This window comes from Microtus oregoni, unplaced genomic scaffold, assembly GCF_018167655.1.
Source record: "Microtus oregoni isolate MIOR12 unplaced genomic scaffold, Mior012 000009F_ref0000495, whole genome shotgun sequence".
NCBI classification, from domain to species: domain Eukaryota; kingdom Metazoa; phylum Chordata; class Mammalia; order Rodentia; family Cricetidae; genus Microtus; species Microtus oregoni.
In genome coordinates, this window is record NW_024543068.1 from 10418450 (window position 1) to 10433448 (window position 14999).

The 14999-nt window shown below is 52.2% G+C and overlaps 2 protein-coding genes across 2 annotated transcripts in view; both read left to right on the top strand.

Annotated features, from left to right (window-relative positions):
• The window catches only part of Pomt2 (protein O-mannosyltransferase 2), a 48633-nt gene extending 43526 nt beyond the window's left edge, over window positions 1-5107 (top strand). The window contains exons 16-21 of the mRNA XM_041658130.1: window positions 181-252; window positions 551-610; window positions 698-803; window positions 1641-1781; window positions 1949-2063; window positions 2794-5107. Coding sequence (XP_041514064.1) covers window positions 181-252; window positions 551-610; window positions 698-803; window positions 1641-1781; window positions 1949-2063; window positions 2794-2899 — 600 coding nt within the window. The 3' untranslated portion in view covers window positions 2900-5107. The remainder of the gene's footprint in view (window positions 1-180; window positions 253-550; window positions 611-697; window positions 804-1640; window positions 1782-1948; window positions 2064-2793) is intronic.
• A 4022-nt stretch (window positions 5108-9129) lies between these two features.
• On the top strand, window positions 9130-13852 carry Ngb (neuroglobin). Its single transcript, XM_041658495.1, has 4 exons — window positions 9130-9481; window positions 10828-10939; window positions 11509-11628; window positions 12809-13852. The coding sequence occupies exons 1-4, from the start codon at window positions 9393-9395 to the stop codon at window positions 12941-12943; spliced, it is 456 nt and encodes a 151-aa protein (XP_041514429.1). The 5' UTR covers window positions 9130-9392; the 3' UTR covers window positions 12944-13852.
• The last annotated feature ends 1147 nt before the right edge of the window (window positions 13853-14999 follow it).

Genomic DNA, 14999 nt, shown 5'->3' on the forward strand with positions numbered 1-14999 from the left:
TAAGGCAGTTACTAGAGGCAGGTGGACAATGGCTGAAAATGTTTGCTCTGTGCCAGGGAGGGGGAAATCATTGGGGTTTCTCTTGGCACTTGGCTGGATGATCAGATCACTATGCCACATGCCTATATTAGCTACTTAGGTCTCTTTCATGACTAGCTTTTCTTTGCTGCCTTCTTACAGGGAAACAATGGTCTCAAACCCAAGGACAATGAGTTCACATCCAAACCCTGGCACTGGCCTATCAATTATCAGGTAGGGCCTAAGACTTGAGCTCCTCCAGGAAATAGAACCAAGAAAAAGACCCATTGAGTCTGTGGAACTGGACTATTTGTGACAAGGGGAAGCCTCACCTGGGGGACTGGCCAGGAAAGGGGCTGCCTGATTCTGATGCCTACGTCCTAGAGAGTTGATGTAGAATGTGCATTCTGAGCCTCCTGTCCAGGATACTTGTCTACAAAAGTGTGTAACATATATAACTTCCTTCCCCTTGAATGGGGGTGGCTGGGGATGAGCTATGCCTTGAATCAGCAGGGTGTCCTTTGCTCCACAGGGCCTGCGCTTCTCAGGGGCCAATGACACAGACTTCCGAGTCTATCTACTTGGCAACCCTGTGAGTATCCCAGTTCTGAATATGTAGGCCTATGCATCTGCCTGTAGAAGTTGGTGTCCGCTTATCCCTAGCTCTTCTTCTATACAGGTGGTCTGGTGGCTGAATCTGGTGAGCATTGTCCTCTACCTCCTTTTGGGGAGCACCATTGCCATCGCTATTAAGAGAGGCGTACAGCTGCCAGCAGAGTTGGAAGGTCAGGACATCTGGGCTTTCCCTGCTCTGTCTTTCAGCTTGCTTGTCCTGCACTGCGGGGGGGGGGGGGTCCTGCCTGTGTGGAGCTTCCCTTCCCTCCCCCAGTACACACACTCCCTCTCCTTTGCTTTGGAAGCCCATAATCAAGTGACACCTTACACCGGACTCAAGATTTTGCATCTTCCCAGTAGCCCTGTAGCAAAGTGTCATCACCCTTTCTGTGTATTAGGAAACTAGGCACAGTGAGACAAAGAGCTGTCACAGGGCACATAACCAGTGGTGATGGCAGTGAGGCCCAGACCCCAGCAGTTTGCCTTCAGAGCCTTCACTTTTCAGTCTCACTTTCTTCCTCTGCCTCCTTTGTCCCATGCCTTGTCCTCTAGTGGGGATAGAGAAGTAGCTCCAGGCCACTGCAGTGATTGCCCTCTTGGTTACTTTAGCTGCTGGGCATGGGCGGCACCCCACAGACCCTTCTGTCCTTGCCAGCTCCAGACACTTCCTACCCAGCCTCCTTTCTGACCTCCTTGCGGGGGAATGTCTCTGTCAACAAAGAGGTGGGAAGTAGAGACAAGGAAGACAGCTGTCTGGGGGTGTGTGTCTCCTGCCTGACGCCCACATCAGGCCCTGTTGATATCCCTGCCAAGCTGGGTACTGACCAGGGACTCTAGAGACCTGCTGGCTTCTCTTTCTAGTTGCCATGGGATTTGGGTAGTCCATGTGAGGAAAGGAAGGCCTAGTGAGATGGTGTGACCTACTCAGGGTCACACACTAAGTCAGGGCAGAGCTGGGCTCTGCCTCCACTGCCTGCTCATTGGGCTGTGCTGATTGGGCTGCACAGGGCTGACCAGGGTGCTGCTGCGAGGAGGTGGCCAGCTGCTGCTGGGCTGGACGCTCCATTACTTCCCTTTCTTCCTGATGGGCCGGATCCTCTACTTCCACCACTACTTCCCAGCCATGCTCTTCTCTAGCATGTTGACAGGTCAGTACTGCTGCCTACCTGCCCCGGGGAAACAAGCGCTGGAAGGCTAGGTGGGAAAGGAGGGGAGCCACCCTGAGGAGCAGAGCAGACTTACTGTGGTGCCTCCTTCCTGTGGGATCCCCAGGGGTTGTCCTCACAGGCTGGTTCAGGTCTCCTGCTTTCCACAGGGATCCTGTGGGACACCCTCCTACAGCTCTGTGCCTGGGGCTTGGCCTCTTCTCCTGTGGGTAGAAGAATACATGCCATGGGAATCGTAAGCCTGCTTCTGGCAACTGTGTACAGGTATGTATCCCCTCACATTAGCCTTCAGCTTGAGCTCTAGGTACATTTGAAAATCTCTGGGGTGTTTTAAGGTCTTCCCAGGGCTGGGCCATGTCCCTGGGGATTCTGAATCTGTTAGGCCTGAGTGATCCTAATGTGTAGTTGGGTAGGAACAGAAAGGGTCTCATTCCCCTTTCTCCTTGCTAGTGGTTCTTGTCTGTGACACCACCCCAGCACACCTGAAGGTGTCCCTTTCTAGTCACAGTGGCTCCTTGCTGAAACATCAGACAGTGGGATGAGAGGGAGGATGGGAAGCATAGCACTGGGGGTATAGGGCTTGACTCAAAAATTGTTCTTTGTAAAGTCCTTCTTTCTCTGCCTTCTGGAAAGTCTCAGAGCCTCTGTCAAGAGTGTTTGGCCATTGTAGTGAGGCCTGTGACCCATGAGCTTGTGTCTGCTGAAAAGGTTAAATTTACATGTTGGCGAGCACTCTGAGCTACACATTCCCATGGCCAGACCCCTAAAAGGTTACCTCTGTTAGGCTTGTTGGGGAAAGCCTTTTCCCTCCTGGTCATTCAGCCAGTGTTATCACAGTGGACTTGGATGGGCATAGATGAATGGAGGAATGGACAGATGGATGGACGGACGGATAGATGAACAGACTAGGTTATTTTGTGGGATGGGCTCCAGCAGGGGAAGTTGCAGTTGGTGAAGTTCTGGGATGCTGACCACGTTTCTCTCATTCTCGTAGCTTCTACCTCTTCCACCCTCTGGCTTATGGGATGGTTGGTCCCCTAGCCCAGGAACCCGAGAGTCCAATGGCAGGACTAAGGTGGCTGGAATCATGGGAATTTTGAGGCCACTGCCAGGACCTCAACCTGAATCCAGGTATTGTCCAGAGACACCCAGCTTTGAAGCCAGATCCTGGACTCTTCCAACTTCAGGGGAGCTGCCTATGGAGCCTAAAGCACTCTGCTACCCCCAAGACCAGACTCTGGGAAGCAGACCTGGATTTAACTCAACACTAAAAGGAACCACGCCCCTGTCTGCAGCACCTACATGGGGCACTTGACCTACAGCACCACTTGGTGCCAGTTCCCTCTCCTGTCAACACAAGGGAAGCAGGTGTGAGTGTGGGAGGGTACAGTGTCCAATCACCACCTAACTGGAGTCAAGTGTCATAAATTCCAAAAAATGGTCCAAGGTTAACATGATATTCTCTGGTATCTTTTCACATTGGATTTAGTTTCACTTAGGTTTATAAGGTCCATAAGAAATTCTTTGATCTCCAGGAGGGCAGAGTGCTGTCCCACCCTCACGGTGTTACAAGGCACAGCAGGTGGGACCATCAAAACTCCTACCCTTCTACCCACACTGCGGGCTGGCCCTCTGCTGCCCCCAGTGTGGTGGATACAATGCTGCCTTTAGTGTGCACAGAGCACTGGGTTCCAGGGCACAAGCTGGCAGAGAAGTTGCCAGTCTGTGGTTGACCGTCCTTAGATTTTTGATTCCCTGTTCTCTGAACTGGGTGGGTGGAACCCACATCTTGGCTGCCATGTGCCCAGTGTCTGTTTCTCACTGGCCATCCCTCCCATCCCTTTTTCTCTGAGCCAACTGTTGAGTCAGAGCCTGGATGTGTGGGGCTGAGCATATGAGATGCAGGGATAGGGATCACATAGCCTCTCTGGGCTGAAGTTTTGTTCCGGCATGGCGTTCCTGTTTTCACACTTCTAGCCCTCCTTGACAATACCTTATTTTGCTTCCTTGTCATTTCCTTCCTTTCTGACACTGCTTTACCAAGTCTTTTCCCCAAAGGCCCAGAGCTCCTGGAAACGCATGACAGCTTCTGCTGTCCACCACTTTAAGTTCTTCCATTTCCTTGCCCAAAGGGAGTAAGAAAATTTTGTAAGAACTAATGCTATCCAAGACCAGCCCTTTAGTCTGCCTTCTTCCTTTCAGTTCAGAACAAAATAATGATTTGATCCTAGAAGATTTTGATATTTCAAGGTTTAATGATGAATTTGCCGTACTCCATCTTCCACCCACTATAGCTCTCAACAACTCTGACAGGGTCAGAGCTCTTTAAAGCATCTTCAGGAGGTGGTTGCCACGGAGACTGGAAATTGGTCTCAGGGACAGGCTGTGCTACCTACAGAGTGGTGGAGAGGAAAGCTTCTGGGCCCCGCTTGGACATTCAGCTGGAGCATCATTAATGTTAATAGAGGAAATGCAGCCCTGTCAAGAGCAAGGCAAGGTAGCTAATTAGATCTGAGGCCCACTGACCATCCTCTCCCATGACTGCAGCCCTTCTGACTTCCCTTCTCCTCCCAGCAGGATGTGCAGCTTGTGTGTGGAATCTGAACTGTCTGTTTAATTGCATTTCTTGCAGGGACTGGGGAACTCTGCTCCCATTGCCCTCCCTGACCTTTGCCTATAGTCCCAGGCTGGGCTGGTTGCTTTTAAGCCCAGTGGGGTACCATCTGGGTAGATTCTCCTGAGAGGGATGCTGGAATCTGTGCTTGGCTCTTAAGGTGGCCCATGGGGCATCTAACAGGTGGCTGATTTTTCTTGTGCTCTATTTCTGGAGGTACTTATTAGAGGGAAGGAACCCTGAAGTAATCAGGGGGAGCCTTCAAGAGCCAGAGTAGGTAGGAGAGCCCAGTGGGCTCCGACATGCCCCTCCCCCTAATGTCACATTGAGGACAGAAGGGGTCTTTTGGTTCAAGTACGGGAAGAAGTGTGCTCCCCACCTACTCCCTCTTCTTCCATACCCAAACTGGCATACATTCCTGTGGAAAAAGGCCACTTGGTGACATCACTAAATACTTGGGTTCTATTTGGAAGATGGAGGGGCAGTAGGCTCTACGGTGCTGCTTTGCATGTTGGTTGCACTCCTCAAGAACTGACAGAGATGTGGTACATCTCAGACGGCTGGCAAGAAGGAAGATGTGCCAAGCAGCTTAACCCAGCCAATGTCTTAACCCACCACACCTTTTTTCTTTTCTTTTTTTAAGTTTCTAGAGATAATCAGAGACCATTACTTTTGTAATAAATAGCTCTTGTTTTCAACACTACTTTGTTCCTGTGCTTAATTGGATGTGACTTGCTCTTGAGAAGATGTTTAGATGGCAAGTCCCACATGGTATCTCATGGCTGGGGCCATTCTCATTCCAGCTGAGGCTCTAGCTTAAAGCCAGGGAAATGTGGGCCTTCCTGAGTACTTGCTTACTTAGGAGACAGTGGCTCTTGTTTCCATTCCTTAAGCTAAAGTCAATAAGAAGCTGAGCCTACTTTTTCTTGTTTAGCTTCTCCAGACAGGATAGAAAGAAATAAGGGAACCATTTTCCCCCTAATTCTGAGATAGCTATCTGTGTGGCCCAGTGTGATAGCAAATTCCTATTCCAGTCAACGGAGGGCCCCATCCTAACATGGCCTTGTGTTGAGAGTGCCAGCTGTAAAGGATCCACCCTGCCCTGCAGGGCACGATACTGAAAACCTGACTGGGATGTTGCAGAAATGAAGAAATAACAGATGCACATACAGAAAAGCTGGGACATGTGAGTTATGATGGAGATGTACCAGTGTGTTTATTGCTCACAACATGGGAAGAGTTAGTTACTCTCAGTTGGGGCTCGGTAAGGGGCAGTCTCTGCCTGCTGGAAGAGACATCCTGAAGGAAGTAGCTGGGGGCCATGCCTTCTGTATGCTCTGTCAACATTCCCACAGACACCAGAGGAAGACTGCCAGTCCCCTTGTGTCTGAGGCATTGAGGTCGATAATACACATTCCCTCAGGACTTCATCTGCACTTCTGCATTCATTCAGGGTTTCCTCCACTCCCCTGGAATATACAGAAGGTGACAGCTGACATTATTGGACTTAAGGTCAGAGTTGAAGGGATTAGTGCCTCTATGAAATTGGGAGTCTTCTGGATTACCTAACCCCTAAGGACCATAAGGCAGGAGGCAGGCTGTGGAGGAAGATAGATCATTCCCATCACTCTGGAGGTAGCATCTGGAAGATGCCAGGGATAGGCAAATCAGAAAGGAACCAATTTGTCTGAGTGACAATAGCTTAGGAAACATCTGGTTTGGGGCTTTTTGTTTTTTTTGAGACAGGGTTTCTCGGCGTAGCCCTAGTTGTCCTGGAACTTGCTCTGTAGACCAGACTGACCTCAAATTTAGAGCTTGGCCTACCTCAGCCTCCCGAGTACTGGGATTAAATACGTGTGCCACCCCACCAACCAGTTAACACCATTTTAATACATGTGACATTTAGTCCTCCTGAAGGCCCAGGGAAGCCACCATCCTTGTTGCCATTGTACACATGAGAAATTATATTGCTCACCTAAAGATCCATATTTAGAAAATATGAGGCAGGACTTGGTGCAAAAGGGAGTCTTTGAAGCCCCAGCCTGGTTCTGGACTGGAAGAACATGCCTAGAGTACCCCCGTAGCCCTGGACACTGAAATGAGGCTAGGCACAGCTTGTGGGTATTGTAGTTGAGTCTGATAATTTGCACATTCTGCATAATGTACTAAGATCCAGGCTTTCTGGGTTCCCCCAGTGGAGGTAAATATTTTATAGCAGGTTTCCTGTCGGGGCAAAACTAAGCCCTAGCTTATAGTATTGGCCATTTTCCGTGGTGCAAACGCTGCCCCTGTGGCCATTTCAAGGTACCAACTTGATGTCAGTGAGTGAGAAGTTGGAAAGAGGTGCATAGTCAGCTTTATGATCTAGCCCTGCACTGACTCAGACCCAGTAACCTTGGCTCAGTCTGAATTATGGGCATGACTCTTGGTTGTGGTCTATTAATTTGAGGGAGGCAGTGGAGAGAGTAAGTCAGATGATCAGAACTGATGTCAAACTCTGGCCCCTCCATTTCATTAACTGTGCAAGTGGGCCAGCTAACTTCCTTGCCTCCTATTTCCTTACTGCAAGGTAAGGGTATAATAAAGAGCATCTCCTTCACAGGGTTACGGGGCTGTTGGGAGGTTACAGCTAATGGGCACAGTGTCTGGACACATGCCCAGTCTGCTAGTTCTTTAAGGACATTAATGACACATTTACAGCCCTGACTAGAGAGCACTTGAACTCTCCTAGATTGTGACAGGGAGGAGAAATCTCTCTAGCCCCTTAAAGCAGAGTTCAGACCATCTGTGGTGGGGATACCTCACCCTGACTGCTTAGACTATACTGGATCCTGGGGGCTCTCCAAGGGGAGCAGAGATTAGAGCCTACTTAGTTCTTCTGTCACTCTGGCTCCAGGAAGACAAGAGGAACTGTGGGCTTGGGTGCTGGTCGCTCCACGTAGGGCATAAGTCCATTACTCCCATCAACTCTTCAGCTCTCAGAGGCAGTTAAGAGAAAAGGCAGCAAGGGCCCCAGTGAGGACTTCCAGGAAGTAGAGAGAGGTTGAGTGGAGTGGAGGGTGTAGACCGGCCAAGTGGTTGCTTGGGGTCTCCTGAACTCTTTGCCACCTGGGCTGTTTGCCAGGCTGGCCTAAAGCCTTGCTCTCCTGCTCCAGTCCAGGGGCCCAGAGATAAACAGAGAGATGGTCGTCCCCCAAATGTCAATCTTAGGAGCTTGGGTGGGGCAGGATAGACGGGCCACCAGAAGAAGTTCTAGAAGGGCTTCAGTCTGTTCATAACTGAAGACCAAGGACACTGGTTTGAGTCCATGCAACAAGACTCTAGAGACCTTCCCACTCAAACCCTTACAGAACATGAGGATGCAGAGGCGATGAGAAGTTAGAGCCAACAATGGAAGATAAGGGGGGATGCTGTCCAATGCCTGAGCCAGCGGAACTGGGCTGGGGCCAAAGAACTTCCATGCTTGAAAGAATAGTACTAACTGACCGGTGGCCAGCTGCAGACCCTGAGTGACAAGCACAGGACTTACCTGAGCCCCTTTTAGAAAATCGTATTAATTTATGTGTCTTCTTCAGGAACTCCGACTAATAGTTTAAGACAGGCTCTCACTGAACCTGGAACTCACTGAACTGCCTCGCTAGCCGCAGAAACCCTAGTCTTCCACCTTCTCAGTGCCAGTGTTACAGTCACTAGGCCCCGGCTCTGTTTGTGTGTTGTTTGTCTGTTTTTCTCCCCTTTTGAGACAGTGTCCCTCTACATAGGCCTGGATGCCCTACAACTCCAAGCTGGCCTCCAACTCACAGAGACCCACCTACCTCTGTCTCCCCAGTGCTGGGATAATAGGCATGTGCCATCACTCCCAGTTGTTTTTTTTTTAATCTAGTGCTGGGGTGTGAACTCAGGGTTTCACACTTGAAGAGCAAGTATGCCCACCGAACCTTTTCCCAAGCCCCTGGTTTCTTCGTTGTTTTCGTTTTGGAGGGTTTGGGGGGGGGGGTTGTTCATTTTTTTCATTGTTGTTTTTTGTCCTGATTTTCAGTAGGTCACAGGATGACAGAGCGTGGCTTTAACTCTGTGCGTTTCTAGTTATTTCCGTCCTGACCCAGCAGGCCTGAGACTGAAGCCTACAGTTAGCTTAGTTACTTAGCCTACAGATAGCTGTAGCTTGGGCTCTTTCCCTTGCAAGTGCCCCACTCAGACCCAGGGCTTGAGCAGAGGACAGACAGACAGACCAATTTCATCAAATTGGATCTTGTTAGCTGGACTCAGGGATTGTGAGCAGAAAGCACTGGCCCCGGGGATGGCAAATCCAAGAGTTTTCCTGTGGGGAGCTGGAACTCACTTTGAACGCTGTGCGCCTGGGCTCTTCCTCAGAAATAGGAAGTGATTATTAATGGATGGGTGTGAGGCTATCAATCTCTGAAGCCCAGGCTGACTTCACGCTCTCTGACTTCACCCTCTCATCTTCCTGCTCCTCGGGCCTCTCAGTGCCCAGATTATGTGCACGTGCCTCTAGGCCAGCCCAGATAAGTAGTAGCTCTGCTAGTTTTCAAGAGTGAAACAAGCCCTGAGGTTCAGCAATTTCTGTTAGGCTCTGAAGCCTGGACATTTCCCAGGCCTCGGGTCGTCCCTGCCTAAGGCGGGTACAGAGGGAGTGCACAAGCCTCTCTAAGCCAGAGGGGGTGGGAACCACCATAGCTTTAAAGGGCGGTTCTCTGGGAGCTTCGGGGCACAGGGCGCAACTGCTCGAGCAGGGTCCCCGGAAACGTCAGCGGGTGCGCATCCTCTCGGCTGGACCAGCGAAGCGGTTGCTGAGCCCCGCCGGACTAAGGCACTGGGCCTGGAGACCCCCCTTCCCTCTTTCCCCGCTCCCCCCCCCCCCGCGTCGCTCGGGAGATGGCGCTGCACGTGCGGTGACTGCGCCCAAGCCCTGAGGGTCCCATTCCTGCGTCCCGCGTCTCTCACCTCTCGGGGAAAGCATGGAGCGCCCAGAGCTGGAGCTGATCCGGCAGAGCTGGCAGGCGGTGAGCCACAGTCCTCTGGAACATGGCACTATCCTGTTCTCCAGGTGAGTGCTGCCGGGCCCCAGGGTGCGAGTGGAGGGGTGACTGGCAGCGGTGGACTTGTCACGAGAGGAGCAGAAACGCCCCCCCACCCCCGCGCGCTCCTCCGGTTTGCAGTGGTGCTCCGGAGAGAGGGGTGTGTGCGTGGCGACAGGTGGTGCCGTCCCATCTGTTCTTCCCAGTTAGCGGCTCCCACCTGAACTGATTGGGGGCTGCTGGGGTTCCTTACCCGCACCCACCCACCGGGCAGGGGGATGCAGTGCCCTCTGCTCTGCCCTGTGATAATCCCAATGGGTAGGGACTGCAGGGTCGCTCACAGAAGCTGGGCCATCAGGAGATGAGTGACCCGAAGGTCAGCTGGGGTGTACAGGCACCTAGATAGGTGGGACAGGCTCCCACGCCCATCCACCCCTCCTCGAGTGGAAGGAGGCCACGTTGTCCTGGCCCAAGCGAGCTCAACGCCCAGTCACCAGCAAGATGAACCCTTCTGAGGAAAACACAAGCTTAGAACCAGAGAAGCTCCAGAAGACGGGTGACAGGCATCCACTCTCACCACCCGGAAGAGAGGGAGAGGGTGGGTGGGCCTCCACAGGAGGATGGATGGTTTTCAGCATCATCTCGGACTCTGCCAACACCACAGGGCCACACTCCCTCTCTCATCGCAGATCCCTAGGCCCGTCCAAAACCTCGGAACAAGACTTTTGCAAAACCTCGCAGATGAAAAGGGAGTAAATTCAGTTACACACACACACACACACAAAGTGACATAAAAATGCAAGCTCTCCCCAGTGAGGCTGTGCTAACTGTATTTTTTCAAACTCTCCTCACCCCTCCCCCAACTCCCCGTCCCCTCACCCCGCTGCTACTCCGGTACCCACTATGGCTTTACTGTGTGACTTAGGCAGCTCGCTTAGCCTCTCTGAGCTTGTTTTCGCCTCTGAACCCACTACTTAAAAGAATGGGAGATACACAACTCCAGTTAGCTAATAATGCGTAGTGCTCAGTAGTGGAAGGCTGTGTTCTTCATGTCTTCACGCAGCTAAGCCTCCTCATATCTGAGGACACTGGGAAGTTTTGATCCAAAAGGGAAATTTCCCCCTAGATTTTGGATTTTGGTTTGAGATTTCTGCTTGTCCCAAACTCAGCCCCTCAGTTGTCTAGGGAGGAGCTGTGGTCGGCCAGGTAACGTGAGGGGTTGGGGACACAGTGTCCTCTGGAGGGTGCCCAGAAGAGGGATGCGGGGATGCTGACTAAGCTAGAGTGCCTCGTTAGGAATGCACTGCGTCCTCCCGAGCTGCTGGAGTCTGTTCCATCGCTGCTCACTGCCCATGACACTGCCCCCAACCCGCAGGCTCTTCACCCTGGAACCGGACCTGCTGCCTCTCTTCCAGTACAATGGCCGCCAGTTCTCCAGCCCCGAGGACTGTCTCTCTTCCCCAGAATTCCTGGACCACATTAGGAAGGTGAGGGATGCGGAGCCACGAGGTCTCAGATCTGCAGAACATTGTCTTGGTAGGGAAGAAGGGAATTGGGATGTGGAAAAACAGCCTTGACACACGCACGTGCATACACACACACACACATACGCACACACACCCCATTCCTGTCTCTCTGGATTGGACCCAGCCTCCTCCCCCATTCTGTCCTCAAGCCAACTAGCCCCAGCCTGGTACGTTGCTCTAAGTCTTGTCCTCTGGCTCCCATGGATGGTATCCCTGGATCTTGATCAATTGGAGCCACCTGCCTATGAAAACTAGGCTGGGCTCATAATCACCACCGCACCTCAGTTCGCCCTGTCCTAGGCAGGCAGTGTTGTGTTCTGCACGTAGTTGCGGGTTTTGAAATCCTCAAAACAGAATTTTGGTCGTCGAGCTGCCACGTACCGAGTGCTTACTGTCTGCAGACTTTGGCCGCCTGTCACCTCGGCTCCTGGGCAACAGCATTCGAAAAGCCTCCTTGGTTGAGAGGTCTGGGCTCTAGGCGGCGGCGGGAAGGTGGTAGGATTGTGTTGGGCCCTCTGTACCCCTCACAGGTGATGCTGGTGATTGATGCTGCAGTGGCCAATGTGGAGGACCTGTCTTCTCTGGAGGAGTACCTGGCCGGCTTGGGCAAGAAGCACCGGGCTGTGGGAGTGAGGCTCGGCTCCTTCTCGGTGGGTAGTGGGGTACTTTCTTGCTCCAGAGCTGCAGGCGCCCCTCTCTCCCAGCCACCCCCACCAAAATCCACTGCCCCTCCTCCACATCGCCACTTCCTCAGATGACCAGAAATAGAGGCTTGCTTTAGTGACTTGCCCTCTATGTGACTGACACTGACCCAACCCCTCAGAGCCTCAGAGTTCTCTTTAATACGGCTCCTTTAAGAAGGCCTGGCGGCCCTTGGCATTGGTTGATTAGATCATCTTGCTATAGGTATCCACCTCCAGAATCCTCCCTTAAAGCAGTTTCTGAGTCCTTGTGGCTAGACTTAATTTGTCCTCTGGAGTCTGGTTGGAGTCCTCTGTGTTCTGAGTCCAGCTTCACTGGGGCTAGGATGTCTAAGGGAACCTGTGAGCTTTTAAACCTCCCTCACACTAGCTAAATCTCAGCAAAGGACTGCTACCAGGAAACCAAGCCTCAGTGGGCAAGAGCTTATAAAACCTCTGCTGGCACCACTGCCACTAATGTCCCACTGGCCAGAACCAGTCACAAGGGGTGGTCTTAATTGCCTCTCCGTCTGGGCATTTTCACAGTGCCTGATCCTTAGGAGAGATTCAGAAATCCACGTGGGATAAATAAACCTCATTTTGTCGCTGGATAAGGTGCACTGTGTGCAGCTGCCGTGCTGAGAGAGCTTTCGCAGAACCTGGGGTTTTGTTTTCCGTTTTACTTGTGAAACAGCTGAGATTCTCAGGGGCGGAGGGTGGGGGAGTGTGTGGGGGGGTGGAGAACTGCGCCGGGCCATCCAGGCCATGAGTGCTGGTCAGAATGTGAACTCTTGCCTACCTGACTGCACAATATGGGCTTTTTAATCTCACAGCCGCCTTGCAGGCAGGGAAACTGTGATCTGCAGGTGCTGGCATAGTTGAGTCTGAGCGGTTTCCAGGCCCCTCTCATGGGGTGGTTGCAAAGACAGGAGTGAGATGAATGCTGTATCCGACGAACATCCTCACATCTCGAGGGGAAGGTGGGCACAGGGTGATGCTCAAGGTTACATTCGGGACCTGCTTGGGCAGCGTGAGCCCCGTGTGGAAGAGAAGAAAAGCCTGTGTACCCTTTCTGGCCCAGGGCTTCAGCTTTCTCCCCTGTAAATGGAGAGACGCTTTCCTGTGACTTAAGTACGGCTTGCTTCCGCAGACAGTGGGTGAGTCCTTGCTCTACATGCTGGAGAAGTGCCTGGGTCCTGACTTCACACCGGCCACAAAGGCTGCCTGGAGCCACCTCTACGGAGCTGTAGTGCGAGCCATGAGCCGAGGCTGGGACGGGGAGTGAGAGAAGAGCCAGCGTCCTCACCTTCTTGTCTGTCTCTTGATCTGTCTGTAGTAGCCTCAGCCCCTCCCCCAGGGCTTCTTCCCTGCACCTTGGCCTCCGTCCCCTTGGCCATCCTAGAAAGATGATGGGAGAGGACTCTGTCTCAGTTCCTGGTCAATTGCAGAGAGGTGGGGTTTTCCCTCCAGAGGGGCCTTCGGGCTCCCCTCCTCCCCATAGGTGCACCCCTGCATGTTTGGTTAGCTCTCCCCATGAGACAAAAACAGTTTGGGTAGTAAAGTGGCATGGGAGTTCTTCTCAGAGAAGCCTCAGCCACAGTGACGGTAAAGTGACTAGGCTTCTAGAACCTTCTACCCGTCTGCTCAGTCTCTCTGATGCTTTCCTGCCAGGCTGTCCAGGCTGTTTACTTTCCAAAAATGAAGAGAAGGACCAGCTTCAGTGTGGCTGGGGATCTCAGGCAAGAGGAGCAGGGAAGATGGTGTTCTTCCGTGGCAGTGGTCCCAGGTCACAGCTGCTCAGATGTCCCATACAAAACTTCCTATGCCCTTGGTTCGGCGTTTCTGGTAGAAGCACCCCAATGTTCTTTATTGGGGGGGACCAAGCTGGCCAGACAGAACTGAGAGGCTAGTAGGGCAAGGAGGAGTGACCTCATCCCACATGGCCCTGAGCTGCAGGACTGTTCTGGCCACCCTAGTCCAGCAGGGCTGAATCTTGTCTCCCCACCCTCTTCTGCTCTCTCAGCTCCCTCCAGCTGCAGGCGCCCAACTCTGTTTAACCCTTGAGGTGAACGTTTGCCTGGGTAGAGAAGCAGGGGAGAATACGGTGGGAAAGGCCTTTGTTCCTGTCCCCAGTCATCCACACTTTCTTGCTCTATGTCACGGTTCTGTAAGCTCACAAGAAATAAACATGTTCTGTGTGCTGATCCTCCATGACTAGTCTTTCTGTGGGCCTTGACTTGTGACTTGTGCCAGATGAGGCTACAGAGTCCTGGGGCTCAGATCAGGATTGGGGTGCTGGGGTCGGCAGGACCAAGGCCTGAGCAGGTGGAATAGGAAGAGGTCTGGAAGGGAAGGCCAGAGGTGGTGGTGGTGATGGAGCTGTCATGGTTCTTGGGTTTAGATTGGCTATGAGGCCACCAAATCCAGTTCTCTTCTCTGGGCACACACTTGAACCAGCTTCCCTTAAACAGATGGGACAAGGGACAGTTCTAACAGTAGCTTGTGTGGATACTGGGAACACTTCCACACGTGCTACGCCCATCTCCAGGTGTCCCCATGTTCCCCATGCTCAGTCATTCACCACTTTAAAGCAGAGTTCACAGTGGCCTTGAAGGCCCTGTTCTGAGCATGCGAGTGAAGACTCTGTCTCTCAGTTGCCGCTTAGTGGGGGCGTCCCGCCCCCACCATTACCCATTATATCAGTTTGGAAGTGATATAACCTTCTCTAGTATTTGTACTTGGGAGGGAGTGGTTTGTATTTGAGTGGGACAGTTTTGAATGCTTGCTGCCTAGTTTGTGACAACAATTTTGAAGACTGTGGGACCTTTAGAAGGTGGGATCTGGTTGGTTAAGGTAGGCACTAAGGGCGCCTCGAATGTGGGACCTGATCCCTGGTTCTGGTCCACCAGGAGATGAAGACACAGCCGTGAACTCTGCCATGTCCTCCTGCTGTGATGGCCTGAGATCCTCTGAAACCACGAGACAGAATGATATTTCCTCCTATGCTGTTTCTGTCAAGCACTTTATCAGAGTAACACAAAGATAAATAAGTCACATATGACACACAGTGTGCTTATTCCTCAAGGGAAGTAGCCCACGGGTCTGGGGTCGGGGACACTTCGGAACCTAATGGAAGAGCACAGCATGAAAAGTAAGCATTGCATGAGCAGGTGGCTTGGTTCTCCCAGAGGCTCCAGGACTGCAACTGACCTGGGCACAGAGAATGTCTTAGGGCAACTGCCCTGTTCTGGGCTCCTTTTCAGAACAGATAGGGAGCAGCTGGTTCCAGCTGGGTGTGCATGCTGTCAGCTGGGCAGTCTTCTCTGCTCAGCTCCAATGCA

Bases quoted from the DNA above. Each gene is read 5' to 3' on its own strand.
- Ngb (XM_041658495.1), top strand. From the start codon at position 9,393: ATGGAGCGCCCAGAGCTGGAGCTGATCCGGCAGAGCTGGCAGGCGGTG. The intron at 9,482-10,827 runs GTGAGTGCTGCC...CCCAACCCGCAG, and splicing joins GGCACTATCCTGTTCTCCAG to GCTCTTCACCCTGGAACCGG. The intron at 10,940-11,508 runs GTGAGGGATGCG...TACCCCTCACAG, and splicing joins TCCTGGACCACATTAGGAAG to GTGATGCTGGTGATTGATGC.